The sequence below is a fragment of the Macrotis lagotis genome, chromosome X (genome assembly GCF_037893015.1).
Source record: "Macrotis lagotis isolate mMagLag1 chromosome X, bilby.v1.9.chrom.fasta, whole genome shotgun sequence".
NCBI lineage: Eukaryota > Metazoa > Chordata > Mammalia > Peramelemorphia > Peramelidae > Macrotis > Macrotis lagotis.
This window is the reverse complement of record NC_133666.1, coordinates 1,940,932-1,960,142: the sequence shown is the minus strand read 5'-3', so window position 1 is coordinate 1,960,142 and position 19,211 is coordinate 1,940,932. Positions and strand designations below refer to the sequence as shown.

The following is a 19,211-nucleotide window of genomic DNA, read 5'->3' as shown; positions in this document are numbered from 1 at the left end:
TTTTCCTACTCATTTTTGAATATGGAATTGTAGAATGTTAGGACTAGAGGGAACTTTAAAAGACCTTGTAGTCCACCCCTCTAATTTTGTAGAGAAGGAAACTGAGGAAGCCCAGAGAAGAGACTGGACTTGGTTGAGATCACCAGTTTTGCCCATGGCCTATTTCCCCTCCCCTTTCCCTCTGTCCCAGCCAAGGACTCTGGATTGGCATATCTTAGATCCCATCCTGACCTAGTCAGCCAACTGATTTTCTTTCAACTTTTTGGGCCTCCCCACTTCCCCCTGCCTCCCAGTTATCTGGAAAAATTTTCCAAGGAAAGCATCAGTATAGTTTGTGGAGAGGCTTCCCTAAAATATGCACGAAGGACATCACCAGCTCCCAGGCAGACACTCACTGTGAGAAACCTTTATTTACTGCTCCCCCCAAAAAAGTCACAAGGTAAAGATTCTCATGAGCCCATTAACAAATACAGATCTATTAAACATTCAAAGAGCCTCTCATCTTCCCCTCTACCCCTAGTCACAAAAGGAACTGAACTTGGGTTTGCTGTCACTCCAGTGAAACTCTTTCTCAATGAGTCCCTATACAATTCTTAGCATCACTCTGGATGGGACTCCCTGAAAAGTTGCCATGCTTTGGAACTTGCTGAACAAGCAATTCTCTTCTCTCTGAACTTGGATTGCTCAAGGTATGTTCTGCTTTTGCAGATGGATGCTAGGTAGGAATATTGCATCAGGAAATCTCTCTAAGGAAAGGGCCTCAGTTCTCGAACTCAGGAATTCTCAGACTTGGAGTTTGCCCTAAGGGAACTCTCAAAGCTGGTGCTACACAGAAAAACTTTCTTGGCTAGAAGATTGTATTCCAGGATGCTGCTGCCTAAGAAATTCAAATCCCCTTTCACATACACCTTCCCCTAATTTACACTAGAGGCTGTCTTTGTATTCCTCTTTCAAGCTGTGGGCAAACATCTTTCCCTACTGTGTACTTCCTGGTGATGATGAAGGTAAGGCAGAGGGAGAAGGAGAGAAATCTCTTTCCCCCTTTCCCTTGCTACATTTTGTCAGAAGTTTCAATGGAAAAGGTGAGTTCCCAGGAACTGAAAACTCCAAAGAATCAGGACAGCTTGCTTTTATAGGCTATGGTAAGGCACCGCTATCCTTCAGTAAAGAAAGAGTTGTTCTTTTTTTCATTAGTTGCCTCCAAAGAATGGCCAATATAATCTCATTGTTTTGATTGGGAAATGCCAATTTGATCAGTGATTTAACAGTGACTTTTGTAGCCTATCATCTCATAAGTTTGAACAAATTAACCAGTGATTTGTCTATTTTTTCCATAAAATCAGCTCCTGGTTTTATTTATTATTTCAATGGTTTCCATACTTTCACTTTTATTAATCTCTCTTGAGTTCCAAGATTTCCAATTTGTTGTTAATTGGGAATTTTTAATTTGTTCTTTTCTAGTTTTTTTTACTTGCATACTCAATTCATTGATCTGTACTTTGTCTCTTTTATTAATGTATACATTTATTTAGAGTTAGAAATTTTTAATTTTTATTGATATTAGCATTTCCTCCTAAGAAGCGCTTTTTTGAATCCCATAAATCTTGGTTTGTTCTCTTATTATTGTCAATTCTCTAGTGAAATTATTTATTATTTCTATAATTTGTTCTTTGACCCACTCATTCTTTGAGAGTAGAGTATTTAGTCTGCAATTAATTTTTAATCTGTTTCCATGGCCCTTTAGTGAATATAATTTTTATTGCATTATGATATAACATTTCTGCTTTTCTGCATTTGATTGTGAAATTTTTATTCCCTAATATAATGTAGTCAATTTTTGTGAAGGTGCCATGTATAGCTAAGAAAAAGGTATACTCCTTTCCCATTCAATTTTCTCTAGAGGCCTATCATATCCAACTTCTAAAATTATATTCATTTACTTAGCTTCTTTCTTTATTGTATGATTAGATTTATCTAGCCCTGAGAAAGGGAAGCTGAGGTCTCATACATACACCCCCACACCCACAACCCACAGAGAAGCAATGTGTGTGTGTGTATGTATTTCGTATGTATGTATGTATGTATAGTTTTACTATTTTCTCTTGTACCTCATTTAACATTTCCTTTTAAATTTGGATGCTGTGCTATTTGGTGTATATTTGTTTAGTATCAATATTACTCCATTTCTATGGTACCTTTTAGTAACAATGCAGTTTCCCTGTTTATCTCCTTCATTTAATCTATATTTGATTTTGCTTTGTCTAAGATCATGATTGCTACCTCTGCTTTTTATTTTTTTACCTCAGCTGAAGCATAATAGCGTCTGCTCCAGCCCCTTACTTTTATTCTTTGTTTGACTCTCAGTTCCCAGTGTGTTTTTATAAACAACATATTGTTGAAGTCTGGTTTTTTTAATCCATTCTATTATCCATTTCAATTTTATGAGTGAGTTCATCCCATTCACATTTACAGTTGTGATTACTAACTATATTCCCTCCATCCTATTTTCCCCCTCTTTGTCCCCCTTTTCAAAATTCTGTTTTGCTTCTGACTACTTCCCTTCTGTCAATTCTCTCCTTCTCTTATCTCATTCCCCTCCTACTTCTATTTAGGTTTAGATTTCTATATCCAACTGAGTCTGTATGTTATTCTATCCTTGAGTCAATTTTTTTTTTGAAAGAAAAGAATGATAGGGGAGTGGGAGATGTCACTTTCTTTTTTTTAATTGATATTTTCTTTTTCCAGTTATATGTTATAAAAGTTTTCAACCTTCATCCACATGCATATGCATATTTTTAAGTTACCTAATTTCCTTCCCCCCTCCTCTTGGTGGCAAACAATCAGGTGAATATTGTATGTACACGTTTGTGTTTAAAGTGTTTACAGATTAGTAGGAATTAGGATTAAGGGGAAAGAAAGAAAATCATGAGATAAGAAAGAAATACAGAAGAGAAATTTTTAAAAAGTGAAATGTAGTATTCATTCAGATTCGTAGACGTTTTTTGTTTTTTATTTTGTTTTTTTTTCCTCTGGATGGAGATAGTATTATCCATAGTTGATCTCCTACTGTTGTCCTAGTTCTCTGAATTGCTGAGAGGAACTGTATCTATCTAGGCTGATCCACAGTGTTGTTGTTAACGTGTACAATGTTCTCTTGGTTTGGCTCCCTTTGCTCAACATCAAATCCTGTAATTTGTTCCATGCTTCTCTAGAGTCCGACCATTCATGGTTTCTTATAGAACAAAAGTATTTGTAACTCTCATGTACCATAATTTGTCCAGCCATTTCCCAGTTGATGGGTATCCCCTCTTTGTCAATTCTGATGAGAGTAAGGTTCAAGTGTTGCCTGTCCCAAGCTTCCCTTTCATTCTGAAAGTTCTTTCTTTTGGGCCTCTTGTATCTGAATAATTTTCTCCATTCTACCTCTCCCTTTCCTTTCCTCCTAGTTCATCCCTCTTTCTCACGCCTTAATGGTATTTTTTTTTAAAAAAATCATTCCATCATAGTCAACTCATAATTGTGCCCTCTGTCTACATGTGCTGCTTCTAACTGCCCTAATAATGATAAAGTTCTTAGGGGTTACAAGAATCATCTTCCCGTATAGGAATGTAAACAATTTAAATTGAATCCCTTATTATTTCTCTTTCCTGTTTCTGCTTTCCTTTTTTATGCTTTTATTGAGGCTTGTATTTAAAAGTCAGATTTCCTATTCAGCTCTGGTCTTCTCAGCAGGAATGCTTGAACACCCTCTATTTCAGTAAATATCCCCTTTTTTTGTCCTGAAGGATTATACTCAATTTTACTGGGTTATAATCTTTGTTCCTTTGTCTTCCAGAAAATAATCATTTTTCAAACGCTCTGCTTCTTTAATATGGAAGCTGCTAAATCTTGGGTGATTATGACTGTGGCTCCTTGATATTTGAATTGTTTCTACTTGCAATATTTTCTCCTTGACTTGGGAGCTTTGGCATTCAGCTATAATATTCCTGGGAGGATCCATTTTAGGATCTCTTTCAGGAGATGATTGGAGGATTCTTTCCATTTATAGTTTGACCTCTGGTTCTAAGATAATCAGAGTAGCTTTCCTTAGTAATTTCTTGCAATATTATGTCTAGGTTTTTTTTTTGGATCATGGCTTTTGGGTAGTCCAATAATTCTTAAATGATTTCTCCTTGATCTATTTTCCAGGTCAGATTTTTTCCCCCAGTGAGATATTTCATATTTTCTTCTTTTTTTTCATTTTTTGACTTTGCTTGACTGTTCTTGATATCCCATGGAGTCATTAACTTCCACTTGCCTACTTCTAATTTTTAAAGAATTACTTTCTTCAGTGGGTTTTTGTACCTCTTTTTCTATTTAGCCAATTCTGTTTTTTAAGGAGTTCTGTTCAGAAGGATTTGGTGCCTCTTTTATTATTTGAGCAAATAGTTTTTAAGGTGTTTTTTTCTTCAGTATTTTTGGGGCCTGTTTTAACAAGCTGCTGGCTATTTTCATAATTTTCTTGCATCATTCTTATTTCTTGTCCCAATTTTTCTTCTACCTCTCATTTGATTTTAAAAAATACTTTTTTTTTGAGCTCTTCTAGAAATTCTTTCTGGGTTTATTACAATTCACATTTTATTCTGAGGTTTTGATTGTAGCTGTTGTGTCCTCATTGTCTTCTTCTGAGTTTGTCTTCCCTGTCACCATGGTATCTTTTTATTATCATTGAGGCCTGAGAGTATTGTACATTAAATCATATCCCAAGCTGGGAATTAATCCCAGAGGTACTAGGGAGACACCAAAGGTTCTGGGAACCAAAGAGCAATGTGGTCAGATCTGGGCCTGACTCAGATTATTTTGATGATTGTGTGAAGGATGGATGGGGGGTGGGGACGAGATAGTGAGAGAAAGCTAAGGAATTCACATTTCCTGAGGCCCTACCATGGCCAAGGATCTGTGCTAGATGATGTAATCTAAGACAATGTTGTGATCAGCAGGAAACCAACTTGGAAAGTGAGAAGTCCACCGATATCTACTGATATCCCATTGTCCTCCACTTTGGTCGGTATAGAGCAGGAATGAATGATCCGCCAATTCTATCTAGATAACCTTTTGTTAAGCTTTTGGGGATGTGAGCAGGACCCCATTAAACACTGGATTTCAACATGGATTATATTTGAGATTGCCCTAAGAATCCTAGCTTTAGAACTGGAAGGGACCTCAAAAGTCATTTAGTCATTTTACAGAGAAAGGAACTGAGGCCCAGGGAAGGGAAGAGACTTTCCCAGTCACTCAGGTATGAATAAATGCAGTTGGCACTTGAATCTCAGGCCTCTGCCAGAGCCAATATTTTTCTCCACTGTATAATTGGGTTACTTATTGCTGAAGCATCTACCCTTTAGGCCTCTCATTTTGCCTGTGATGTATATTTTCCTATTTTCTTCTTGCACTAAGCGCATCCATCATCCCTGTGAGCCTGGGTCTGAAAATAGTAAAGACTCCCTAGAGCCTTCTTAGCCAGAACCTGTTTCCCCTTCATGTTTGTTTACTTATTTCCTCTGCTGTCTCTTACATCACTTAACCCCTAAAGACTCCCTCCCCATTATCCTCTTTTTTCTCCCTGAAGGGAAATCAGTGACTCCCAGGAAAGAACAGGGAGGCTTCATTTGCCCCCATGAACCTCTTAAATTTCTCCCTATCAAGTGTCCAGAGGATGCTGCTTGCTTTGAGTGCCAGGGTGACAAGGGAAGGAAGGCATTTCTGAGAGCCCATTGGTGCGTGGCTCTGGGTAGAACCTCTGTGGGTTGTGGGGTTTGTATTGTAGGGTGATCTAGTTGAGGACAGAGAGGAACCTGCCCTGGTGACAGTAAGAGACCTTGGGTTTATGTATCTATCTATCCAAAGTAATGCTGGCCCCCTGACTTTGCTGCCAACAGCCAATAATGGAGACTCCTTCCAGAGGTCCTTCATTGGGATTTGACCCATCCATTCCCCTCCTTTATAATTGACTGTTTTACTTAGAAGGGAGGGGGAAGGACATTGACTTGACAGTGAAATCCAGAGTTCAGTTTGGCCAGTTCAAACCTAGAAGCCTTCATCCAGACCCTCCCCCTTCTCTTCTCAATGTGAGCTAGCCCAGGGCTCACCATTCACTAAAGCAGCAGCAGATTCTTCTCCTAGCTTTCTTAGTCTTCTCTGGACATCCACACTTAGAAGTCTGGTTCTGCCAAAACTTTGAACTCAATGACTCTCCTTCCAAGTGGAGTATCATGGCTAGGGCCTCCCTTCTTTATATGTGCCTCTACTGGTGACATCTTGAGCCTTTTGTCCATAGCTTAGGTGAACTCTGCCACCCATAGCTAGACTTTCTTCTTGGCTGTGTCATACCAGTCCAGTTGGGGTTAGCATCAATGTCAAGAGAGCAAGGCAATATTCCAGACTGGAGCAGGTCAGGAATTAAGAAGTACCATTGTGCAAGGGGTAAGAATTTGTCAAGGACCTAGAAGTAGGGAGTGAAGATGGATATTAGGGGGGCTCATGACTAAGGACAAATGGAGGTATTGAAAGCTAGCTAGAGCAAAGAAAGCAAGAGTTAGAAGTCCTGGTTGAGTAGTAGAAGATAACCGTGAGTGCCATTGAGTCCAAATGCCCCAGTGAGGCCAATCTCCAGATTGGACCCTCTTGGCATGAAACCTCCTATCCTTCCTGCTGACCATGGACAATCTGGAGTAATTGTTATCCAGAGGGAGTGGGGTACATGGTGAACAGGGCCTGATCAGGGACGGAGGTGGTGCAGATCTAGGGACTTGCAAAGTGGACCCAGCACCCAGCCTAGATGAGGATAGACCTTTCATACAGGAGCCCTTAGGTCATTGGCTTGCAGATGGTTAGGAGTGACAAGGATATTAGCAATCAGCTAGGCCACTCTTCTACTGTCATTGTACAAAGGGCAAAGACCAGAAAGGCAACCAGTGGGCTCAAGGGGAGCCAGAGGCCCTTTGTGCCTGGGTGACTCTTTCCTGTTCTACACTGAAGTCAGTGACTTAGCCTTGGAGAAGCCCCCTTTCAGTGTCTAACTTCCATTCTATATACTAGACCATAACTGTTACAACTCTCTCACTTTCCCTTGTTGTCTGACTCCCATTCTCCGTCTCCCATGGCCTGAGGTGTCTATGGATGCAGAAACAGTAACTGTCACCAACTGGCCATCTCCTGTTCCTGGCAAAGGGGATGAGGGGGAAGAGGACATTACTTCAGTTCTTTGGTTTCCAATATCTGAGTGACATCTTCCACCTCCTCTTCTCCCTTCCCTTTCCCCCAATCCTCCAATCCTGAGGATGCTCTAGCTGTGAACCCAATAGACAAACCTTTCCTGTCTCCCCACAGGCTCAGTTGTCCATGGGGGGGTTGACCCCAGGCTCCTTGTCCAGGGCAAATGGGACTCCAGTTTCTGAGTTCCTCTTGGAGGGTCTGACGGACGCAAAGGAACTGAAACCAGTGCTCTTCACCATCTTTCTTCTGGTCTACATCGTGGCCCTGGCTGGAAACCTGGGCATCACCTGCCTCATCGTTCTGGACCAAAGGCTCCACACGCCCATGTATTTCTTTCTGGCCAACCTCTCACTTCTTGATGCTGCCTATGTCTCCAACAGTGTCCCTCAGGTTCTGGCACACCTGTTGACCACTGAACGGCTCATATCTTACCGTGCCTGTCTCACCCAGATGTTCTTTCTCCATTTCCTGGCACCCTGGGAGTGCTTCCTACTCACGGCCATGGCCTATGACCACTATGCGGCCATATGCCGGCCACTTCACTATCTGGTCCTCATGGGTCCCCGGACCCGAGCTATGCTTGCTTCAGTTTCCTGTCTGCTTGCACTAACCAATTCACTCACCCACATACTCCTAGCGACCAAGCTTGACTTCTGTGGGCCTCGCCTGATCACCCACTTCTTCTGTGACCTGCCACCCCTCCTCAAGCTGGCCTGCTCCAGCACCCATCCCAATGAACTGGGCCTCTTCTTCTTCAGTTTTCTGGTAGCTCTTATTCCCTGTGCTCTGGTTGTAATCTCCTGCATCAATGTGGTGGCTGCCATCCTTCGAATTCGCTCAGCTGAGGGCCGCCACAAAGCATTCTCCACCTGTGCTGCCCACCTCACCATGGTTTGCATCTTCTACATCACCTCCGTCCTCTGCTACATCCTCCCCAATGCCTCCTACTCAAAGACAAGCAGCCCTGTATTTGCAGTACTTTATACCATCATCACACCCATGCTCAATCCCATCATCTACAGCTTGCGCAACAAGGAGGTCAAGAGGGCGGTGTACAAAGTGCTGGGAAGAGAGGGGCCTGTCTGAAAGGTGGACCAGCTGACAGGGAAGAATAGTCCAAACCCATGAGGCAGCAAGACCGGCCTGCTGTCCTAAGCTCAATTATGGTTTGCAAAGCCCAAGCTGCCCGAGGAGGTGGGGCATATCGAAAGCACTAGTTACATTGTACAGACTCTCAGAGTCCAAAAGGTGAAATGACTTGGCCTTGGAGGGCTCCTCCTTCTAAGCCCTACGCCCTCACCCTCTCTAGTATCTCTGGTTGCCTCACTGAGCTAGGTGGGTATTTAAAACTCTGGGTCTTGGACTTGCAGTTTGGATCCAACCCTAAGGGACTTTCCACCACTTTGAGAGAGTTGCCTGGGGCCACAGTGAGAGGTTAAGCTACTCCAAGTCCAAAGCAGGCTTTGGGCAGCTTCTTTCCACCACTAAACCTGACCTCCCTCCATTTCCTGTATTGTGCTGCCTCTCGTTCCTTGTCTTTTTAACCAGTGTCCCGGTTTCAGATGCCCCATGTTGGGAACTCCTTTCAGTAATATGTCCTCTCGTTGACTGGTTCTGTCAAACTTGGGCTTTTCTGTGTTGTTTGTTTCTTAAAATTAGCCATGACAACAGTTCTAGTCTTTTCCAAAGTCCTTGCCCTAGTTCACCGTGTAGTTCATCTGACCTCAGCTGCAGCTGAGAGGCCACGAATAGGCAAAGACAATGTTTGAAGGACATGGGGCAGAGCCACTGGTGTCTCCGGACAAGAGGCAGCACAGCCTACTCACCTCACTGGAGAGACACACAGCCCAGCAGGCACACTGCAAGGCACTCGGGTAACAAGTCCCTCTGGGCTCTACCATACTGAGTTTCCCCATATTTCTTGCCCTCCCACCTGCCAACTTAGCCTGAATTGAAGGCTGTTTCACAGCCCCAGTCCAGAAATGTGGACCAGCTTTCCTTCTCTGTGTTGGCTATAGGCAGTTTCCAAGGTAGAGGATGGCACCCTCAGCAGGGTTCCAGGGACAGCAAGAACACTGCTTCCTTCCTGCTCTGCAAGACCAATTGCCCTACCTTCCTAACAGGGATAAGCCTTATTTTATCCTCTTAGTGACTCTGGAACAGGTGCCCATCTGTTTCATTTTCACAAATGGGGAAACTGAGGCCCAAATTTCTAGAGTGCAGATGGTATGGCAGACACTAAGCCGAATTTGTTCTACAAATACAATCTTATTTGTAGGAGATCAAACCAGTGTGGGTGGGCCTGACTTCCCAGGGGTGGGGGAGGGGTGAAGACAATTTGCTGGTAGGAACACTCCAGGAGTCATGGAAGCAATGGCATGAATTAGTCCTTGATCCCTTGGCTGGGAATCAAAAGACTTGAGTTCTAACCCTGGTTCTAGCACCTGCCAGCTGGGAGGCCAGGGGTTAGGCATTTGGCATCTCAGAACCTCAGTTTCCTCAGATGTATATTGGAAACAGTAATCCATTTCTCCCTTGTCAGGGTTATTGTAAGGAAACTCAAAAGCACCCTATTGTGAAGGGAATGGGGGGACTGGTCAATGAAGGTTCAAGCCTTTGGCACATGGAAATCAAGGGACTGGGCTTGGTCTCCCCAGCACCAGCATCATTTGGTCCCACTGCTGCCACTTCTGCTACTGCTACCCTATTGTGTTTCCCCTTCACTGACTTGAGAGGGGAGTCCCAGAGACCAAATGGAGCTGGAAGGTAACTGAGCCCTGGGAAGACCGAAACCCTGAGAATGGACCTGGTGAACCTAGCTCAACAGATTGGGTTGGGACGCTGCGTTCTGCAAGCAAGGAGGAGGCTTCCTCTAGTCACTACCATACTGGAAAGTGAACTTGGTGGGGAGAAGACCCAGGAACGATGCTTTAGGGAAGACTGTGCCCCGGCTAAGGGGATGTGTTGATCTTTTCGTTTTTTCTAAATCTTTTCAGTAACTATCCCTGTTGTAAAAGCTAACTGATGTTCAGTTCTATTGGAGGACTCATCACTAGGTCAATCAATGATATAACCTGCAGTTGCTAGTGGGAAGAACACACCTGAATGGGAACTGGAGCCAATCAATTGCCTTAGAAAAGCCCTAGGACCCTGAGGGGGGAATGTGGTCTGCAGCCTTGCCAAGACTCCCGACTCATTCATTCTTTTGGGAGATGGAACCCAAGTACATAAAGCTTACTTCTAGCAAACGAGGTGGCATCTAAAGACTTTCCAGATCCATCACTAACTACTGCTAAATATGCTACCTAGGCCTGAGATGGAGAACTGCCAGAGAAAGAGATTTTATTTTCAAATTCAGCTGGAAAGCTGAGGATCTGAGGATCTGAGTCGAAGCTAAGGAGCTCTGGGGACCTAGAAAGTTGACTTGATTCAAATCAAGTGTGGGGCTAAGACGAGTGGCAAATTAAGTAGTAATGATCATAGTTAAGCATTCATGATCAAGGGACAAAAGTTTGCCTCAGCATTTATTTCTTTAAGCTCTATTTCCTAGTTCTCTCACTTTAAAAAAATAGTTTTTAGTACTGTTGATTGCTATGCTCTACTGGATTAATAAAAAGTTCATTTCCTTAAAAGACGAAGTGGAAAAGTGTGCTAATCTTTCAGTTAATACCATCCACAAGCAAGGCCCCACCTGTGATGCAATGCAGCTAGCATGTCTCAAGCTCTATTCCATGCCTGCCATTGTTCTAGGCATTGCCTGCAGAAAATCCAAAATGAAACAACCTTTGCCTTCATCCTTCATAGTTACACCAAGGTGTGGAGAAAATAGATCCAAAGTAACTTCACTGAAAGAGTGGACTACTGATGGAGAGAATTCATTAGGAATGGAGCAGAAACAGAATCTGTGATCTTAGATGCTGTTAAATCTTATTAAATGGGTGGAGGTTTCCCCTCTTGAGGGGGTCTCAAACTGACCCCCTGTTGGTTGTATCCTGCCTATCTTGTTCTCATTTCCCCCTTTTCACTTAACTTTGCCCTGGACATTGGCCCTGCAGGAAATGACATGCTGAACTTGAAGATCAAGCACCTCGAGACAGGAAGGACCTGTGGCTTGCCATTGGGGGATACCTGACTCTCAGGTTAGGATCACTTCCCAAGCACCTCCCTCTGTTCAACCTACCCCAGAAGGGTATTTATTAGGAAGTGCTACCCCTTCTACCCTCTTGCTTCTTCCAGTCTCCCATTCAGAAGGATGGGGGTTTCTCTGGCTCTTCCTTAATCCATGTGGAGCACCTGGGGCCTCATCATGTGGCCTGGTGGCCTCTCTCTCTCTCTCTCTCTCTCTCTCTCTCTCTCTCTCTCTCTCTCTCTCTCTCTCTCGCCTGTCCTTAGGGTGCTTACTGCTTTTCTTACTAATTTTGGTTTGTGTACCTTGTAACACAATAAAATCCTGAGTAGTTTGAAAATCCCAGAGAGCTGCCAATTTCTTCGCTTTTTCAGTGGCCTGAAATCTGTTTTCAATCTCTAAATCTGAAAAAATCGGCAACACTTCCACCTGGGGAATCGAGAAAGAGCCCTTTTAGGAGGTTGTGCCTGGAGTTGTCTATGGACAAAAGGCACCTCTGAAGTGGATTTGAAGAAGGAAGGCATTCCAGGCTCTGAGACAGTGAAGACAGGAGGAAAAGGGCTTCAGGAAAGGGGGGTTAAAGATCAATCGGGAAGGGGTTTGTTTGGGAGTGAAGAACTCACCAATCTCTGATTCAGAGAGGTAAGAAAAGGCATAGACTAAGTCACAGGTTGCAGAAAAGGTTTACAAATTGCAACAAAGTTCACAGGTTAAGTTCTTTGGAGAAGCAGCAAGGTAGTGCGCTTCTTAAAGGACAGGCCGATTAGCAGAAGTTGAGGATAACAAAGGCTAAAGTGGAAAGAAAAGCAGCTTAGATCAAAGTAGATCCAGCCACATGGAATGGAGGCCATATTGTTACAAGCTAGGAAAGGAGTAGTCAAGTTAAAAGGGAAAAGGAAAAAGAAAAGAAACTTAGATCAACTTGGAGCTAGCAGCAGAAGAGATGGAGCAACGTGAGCAGCCTGGGGGGGGGGGGAGAGCTCTCTCCCCTTGGGTGGATTTTTACTTAGATACATTTCCATGGTGGGTGGGACAAAGGTAGTGCTTGAGGAGTGGTTTAGCACCTGAATCCAGGTATTCTTCAATGTGCATGCCACTGGAGCAGTCCCCAAGGGGTGTTTAAGATAGCACTGCCCCAAGGGATGTGACTTAAAAATACCAGAGTTTGAATTCTTTCCACATACAGCTCTGTATCCAGAGTTCCTCTGCTACAAGAGATGGAAAGTCACAAAGAGGGAAGAGCATGTAGGACAATTGGGTTAGGATGGTCAGGTATGTGAGAAGGAAGAGTCACTGGTGACTGATTGGTCTGGGGAAATAGGTTAGAGCCAGCCTGGGAATTAGTGTCTGGTCAAGCAATAAAGGAGTTGGTATTTCATTCTTGAGGCAACTAAGAAGAAGCCACTTCTTGAGCAAAACATAGAGTTAGTTACTCTAACTAGAGGCAAAGGGTTGGGATTTAGATTGGTTGGATTTAGATTGGCTCTTTTTTGCCTAGGCCTGTGATTTCATTGCCAGGAATTCTTAGGGAGAAAGCTCAGCAACTATTTTGCAATTTGAGTCTTAAGAGTTGACTGAGGCACCGAGAGGTTGAATGATTTGTTCAAGATCACACATTCAATGTGGGTCTAAAGTTGGATTTGAAGCCAGGTCCTCCTGACTTCCTCCTTGGCTCTATCCATTATATCACACTGCTTTTCTCTGGCGATAGCCTAATGATTGTTGGACTTTCAAAACTAAAAATATAAATTCAATGAAACAAGCATTTGCTGGGTACCTTCTGTGTGCAAAGCAATGGGTTCAAGACTGGAGTGGGGGGAGGTAGGGAGAAGAGAACTACAAAATTGAATGTGAAATAGTGCCCATAGTAGGACATTTTCTAGAAAGATACACAACTGGAATACAAAAAAAAGATGGAAGAGTGGGGTGCCTGATGGGACTGGAGGAAGGAGAAAGTTCTTCTAACTATAGGCTAGATTATAGCTATTAGGAGACACCCTGTTTCCCAGAGCAAAGGCCCAACAGTGAAGTTATACCCTGAGCTTGGCATAACAACAATACTTTAGTCTCAGGATGATCTCTTGGACAAGCATCTGTAGTATCCTATTCCAGTCATGAAGTCCTGCTAGGAATTAAACCTGACACATTGGTACTGTTTCCCCTTCATTGTCAGGGCCACCACTCACTGCTAAGTATTAAGGTTTTTGCCTTGGGGCCCTCCCAGTAGGGGATGGGTCTCCAGTACATGTGTCCTTGCTTGTAAGCTATTTTCCTCACTGTGAAATGATTTCAGTTTCTGTTGGATCCCTGACTCTCCTGTGTCTAGCCAGTGTCAAAGTAGAAATTTCTCAAAACTATATTCCTGATAAAAGATGGATTTTTTTTAGAGACCACTCAAGCTTTCATATATCATTAGTAAGAAATCAAGACTCCTGGGTGTCTCCCCCATGTTAATGACCAACTCAGGAAGAGAATGATTGGGATGCTGGGAGAGTGGGATTCTGCCAGGAAGAGACGACGAGAGATCTGATACTATCATACGAGGGTGAGAGCCTGAGGAGTGATTTGGCTTGAGGTATTATATAGTCTTTGCTGTCAGGTCACAAAGGAGGTTAATAATTTCCCCTATTCTCTGTTTTTGTATAAATATTTACCCTCTTCCTAGTTCAGGGTGATCATTAACCTTAATGGCTTCTACCTCTAGATAGACAGGAAATCTAATCTATGTTTTCTGTCAATTTTGTTTTAAACCTATTTTTTTAAAGTTTTCACAGTTGTTTGGGGGGGGGGGTTCAAAGTTTTTTTGGTGTATCAAGACTCAGATGTAGACACATGACTTTGAAAAACCCAGACTTTTTCTCCTGACGACACCTTAAGAAGGGATCCCTAGAAAGCTAGGAAAGATTGTGAGTCTGGCACAATAGTGGTTGGGTCCAAAGGTGGGTCTGCTACTTATCAACTCAATTGCTCCAGTTTTGTTTGAGGTTTCTCACCTCTTGGTGATAATTGCCTATTTTTGGTGGGGTGGCTGCCTCTGACTGTCCCTCCAGCAGGAGGGTTTTGGCATGGCAGCATCTTGTTGATGAGTGTCATTGACTATCCCTCTAGTAGATGGATTTTGTTCTAGCACCCTGTCACATGTCCTTTGTTTATATTATACATTTTTGTTGTTTAGTGTCTTATTTTGTCTTTCAGTGTTTGTTTTGTGTATAGTTTTGGTTGTTTAATCAGTTGTATTTGATCACAGGACAATTTAAATGTAAGCTTTTAGATGCAGTAGAAAGGACGCTGGCTTTCTATGTGACTCAACGTTATGACTCTAGTGACCATATGTATTGTTAGTGTTGGTATAAACTAACAAGTGATGATCCTAAATTATATTGGTCTCCTTGGGAATCTTTTGAAAGAGCTCCATTGGGCTATCTTAAAACAAAATTAATTTTAAAAACTAAATAAGACTAATAATCCAGAATAGGAATATTTCCACCACTGGTTTGATGAGATGTTACAGAGCACAAAGCTGCAATTTCTTCATTTAAGATTCCCAAATGTTTCTTCTCCTTCAACAGCCCCCCCACCCAGAGGAGCTGGCTGTTTCTTTGAACCTCTCACCTACTTCCTCTTCACTGACTTCTGCTTTTCTTTCTCCTGAGGCCTCAGCTTCAGCCCCTCCCCCTATAGAACTGCCAGAGTTGAATGAAAACTCATTCTATCTCCTATCCCAAAGCTCTGGCTGGTCTTGACCCTCTACCTTCTTCCCCTCCTCCACATTCATTGCTCTCTTTCTCTTCTCCTCGTCCTCCTAAAGACTCTGGTTTTAACAGACTCATTTGAGCTGCAAACCTGGGTCTTACTCTTAATCCTGGTGAAACTCCAATGATGCTGCTGCTGCTGCTGCTGCTGCTGCTGCTGCTTGCTTCCCTCTGTCCTATCCTCCCTAGTCCTAAGGAAACCTCTGCCTCTCTTCTCCCCGGTTGAAAGTTATCCTCAGTCATCACCCACTCTTCCTTCTCCTTTTCCTTTTCTCTTCCTCTCATCCTTCTATTCTTTCTTGTTCTTCTATTTCTCTCTTTTTATTCTTCTTTTTCTTCCCTCCTCCTCCTCCTCCTCCTCCTCCTCCTCCTTATTCCCCTACTGCTTCCTCTCCTTTTCCTCAGAGAGATCCCGCTTCTCATGAGGTTACCCCAACTCCAAGTAAGAACCCAAAGCCCAGCACTACTGGGATTTACCCTTTTAAAATCATTAACAGCCTGTGCCCTCAGACCATTCCAATTACAGATGGAGAAGACAGAGCCACATCTGATATTAAATATGTTACTATCCCACAGTATAAAATTCAAGCCACAGGAAAGAAGTGAATCTCAGGCTTCAAAAAATGATTACCCTGACTCCTGTCAAGCTCCAATAGGTTTTAGGTTACTCTCCAGTCCCATATCCTGAGGATCCCAGCAATTTACCAGTTTACCACAACTTTAGTTGGAAAGGGGGAAGTTAAGAATTGATTTAGGAAGGCAAAATGTAAAAGCTACTTTTGAGGAATTCTGGAGATAGATGGGGTAGTTTATACAGATCAGCCAAAGGCACTATCGGGATGCCAGAGTTCTGGAGTTTGCTTTAATAGAGGTTATCCCACTTTTTCCCTCTGACCAGGGAACTTTTTCAAAAATCAAAAATGTTAATTCAAAACCAAAATGAAACAGTATTTCCATGTTTTGATTGTTTAGCTGAAGCTTTTGATGTACGTTCTGGCTCGGTTCATGGTCGAGAAGGAGGGCAGACTCAGTTTCTCTCTCATTTTGTTAACCATCTGCAACTTTCTCTGTCACTAAATATTAAAATCCTTCAGCCAGAACGACAAACTAAGCATCCAGTTCCTAACTGAACTAGCTGCTCAGCCAGCACAGACCTTAGCAACTCCAAGACCTTCAAGAGAAAAGGGAGCTGAGAACAAAGATAAGGTGTATACTGTGCCGCTCAAGCATTAACAGTTCCTATCAATAATGCACATCTCACTAGGAACCAGTCTGAGAAGCAAATCAAAGGAATTTGTTATTACTGAAAGAAAACGGGCCATTAGAGAGGAAACCACAAAACTCACTTCAAAGTATTGGAAAACAACAAAAACCAGGTATCCATGGTGGGCCACCCCATCTCTGCTCTGGTGGACCCTGGGCCTACCCTGTCTATTCTGGATCCTGATAAAATCTCCTTCCTTCTTCCTCAGGGTAATGAAAGCCTATTCGTGGTAGATGGATCCAACCAGTCTTTCCAGAGCATTTAAAACTTCTCTCTTTGTTATTCTGGGACAGGACTATTTTCAGCATCCTTTCTTCTAGTGCCTAGAGCCCCTTGTTAAAGCCCTCTTGGACATGATATTCTGTCCATCCTATTTGCTGTGCTTGGAATCACTCCCACAGGCTGTCTGGTAGCTTATTGTTCCCCTACCCCAGTGCTTCAGGCAGTCCTGTCTGCTGCCTCAGCATGATGGGAGGAAGTCACTATTGCTTGCCAGGGTTCCACTCCAGTCATGGACCAGAGAGTCCTATGGACTTTGGACACCTTGTTATAGCCACCCCTCAAGATCCAGACTGATCTTCTCCCATGCATTGTTCTCACTGCTATTTAAAGTGCTAGACCCTCCATCCAAAGTTACATTTCAAAGGGATTAATTATTGCATGTACTTCCTCATGCCACATGCCCCTTTTTCTGGTAAGGAAGACTGGCAATAAGGGCTGGAGGCTTGTACATGATTTATGGGCTGTTATGGCCATTGTCCTGCCTCACTCTCCTGTGGTGCCCAACCCTCACACCCTGTTTTCTCTCATTCCTCAGCTACTGTGCCCACTGGGTTCATCTGTGCAGGGCAGATTTCTCCATTCCTGTCCATCCCAGTAGGCCATACTTCTTTGCTTTTACATGGAAAAGATAATACTATACTTGCCTCAAGGGTTCATTGACTCTCTTTTACATTTTTGTCCAGTTTTTTCATCATAACCTCTCCTCTCCTGTTCTTCCCTATGGTCGAGTGCTCCTTCAAAATGTGGAGGATCCATGATTGTGCTCCCTTGATTTAATTTCAGGAGGAGATGCTGTAAAACTTCTCATATTCCTAGCTTTAAATGTCATAAAACCTCTCAAGATAAACTACAATTTTGTCAGTCTACTGTGAAATTTCTAGGGCATCTGATATCCCAGGGTACTGCTCTCTCTATCCTTCCCAAATCAGGATTTTTTTAAATAAAGATTTTATTTATTTTGAGTTTTACAATTTTTTCCCCCTAATCTTACTTCCCTCCCTCCACCCCCCCCCCCACAGAAAGCAATTTGTCAGTCTTTACACTAAATCAGGATTCTTCAAAGAAATAACTAAGGGCATTCCTGGGTCTTGCTGGGGACTGTCAGTCTTGAATTCTCTGTTTTAGCTTGCCCCTTATATAAGGCTCTGTATTATCAAAATCCTGACTCCCTTTGTCTGGCTGAAGAACAGTGTATAGAACTATCCTCTCAGTCTCCCACCCTAGGCTTTCCTAATGACTCTCTCCCTTTTGTCCTGTTTTCCATGGGAAAGTAAGGAACTGCAGTAGAACTTCTAAAACAAACACAAGGATAGGTACAGGTCAGTGGGATATGATAGTAAATGAGATGCCATCACTACGGGTCTGCCACCTTGCTTAAGGAGTGTCATTACTATAGCTGAGACAAATTGAGGATGTCCTACTCAACCTGGCAGTAACTCTTCTTGCATCCCAGGCAGTCCAGGCACTCTTCAACTTGCATCACAACCATAATTTATAAAGCAAAAACTGAAACCCAGTTACTGCCTCACGATAGCCCCTAGTTTGGAAACAGCCTATGAGCAGTGACCACAAACATGATCCATCTGACCATGACCATGGCACCATTCTGGATCACCTGATGACCCCAAGAACAAAAACACCTGTCGTTGATGCTGACCTCCCAGTGTTCACAGATGGCTCCTGCCTGAGGAACTCGGAGGGTCAAGAGGTGAGAGCATCACCACACTGGTCCTAGAATCTGGTCAACTGCCCTCTGCTCATTCAGCCCAACAAGTCAATCAGAAGCAGTATCTAGGGCCTGTGAACTAGGAGAAGGATTGAAGATTACAGTCTACACAGATAGCAGGTATGCTTTTTGGAGTGGCACATGACTGGGATCTTGTGGAAGCAAAGGGGATTCTTAACCTCTATTGGATAACCCATTAAAAAGAGTAAGCAAATTTCCAGGTTACTGGACTGTTTGCTACTTCCTAAGCAGGTGGTTGTTAAAACTGCTGGCTGTTCTTGTAACTCCACCCCTTAAGCTTGAGAGAATCGGCTAGCTGTTAAGGGGCAAAGGAGGCAGCACTTTCTTCCCCATTCCTATCATGATCTCCTATGCCATAGCCATGGCACCTCCCTCAATCAACCTAGTGACTTTAGCAAAGGAAAAAGCAGGGGACACAACTAGGTGACACTTCAGATAGAGTACTGGCCCTGGAGTCTGGAGAATCTGAGTTCAGATCTGGTCTCAGACACTTTATAATTGCTTAGCTGTGTGAACTTGGGCAAGTCACTTAACCCCATTGCCTTTAATAAATTTTAAAAAAAAGGAACAAACCTTAATCTCTCCCAAGACAATACACTAATGGGGAGCACAAGGGTGAATCTGAGACCCAGAAGCAGGACTCTGGAAACATGAACTACAAATTATCCTAGCCCATCAATATAATGGCTATATCAACCTTGCAAAAACACTTGCACCATATAAGTCATTGGGGAACTTGCTTCACAATGCTGGTGGGGAATATTGGAGAAGGCAGTTGAAGAGATG

The 19,211-nt window shown here is 43.1% G+C and overlaps 1 protein-coding gene across 1 annotated transcript; it reads left to right on the top strand.

Moving 5' to 3' along the window:
- The first annotated feature begins 1,489 nt into the window (after nt 1-1,489).
- Nucleotides 1,490-17,594, top strand: LOC141497293 (olfactory receptor 3A1-like). Its single transcript, XM_074199936.1, has one exon. It carries the CDS (start codon nt 7,381-7,383, stop codon nt 8,338-8,340), a length of 960 nt encoding a protein of 319 aa, XP_074056037.1. The 5' UTR covers nt 1,490-7,380; the 3' UTR covers nt 8,341-17,594.
- Nucleotides 17,595-19,211: the final 1,617 nt, after the last annotated feature.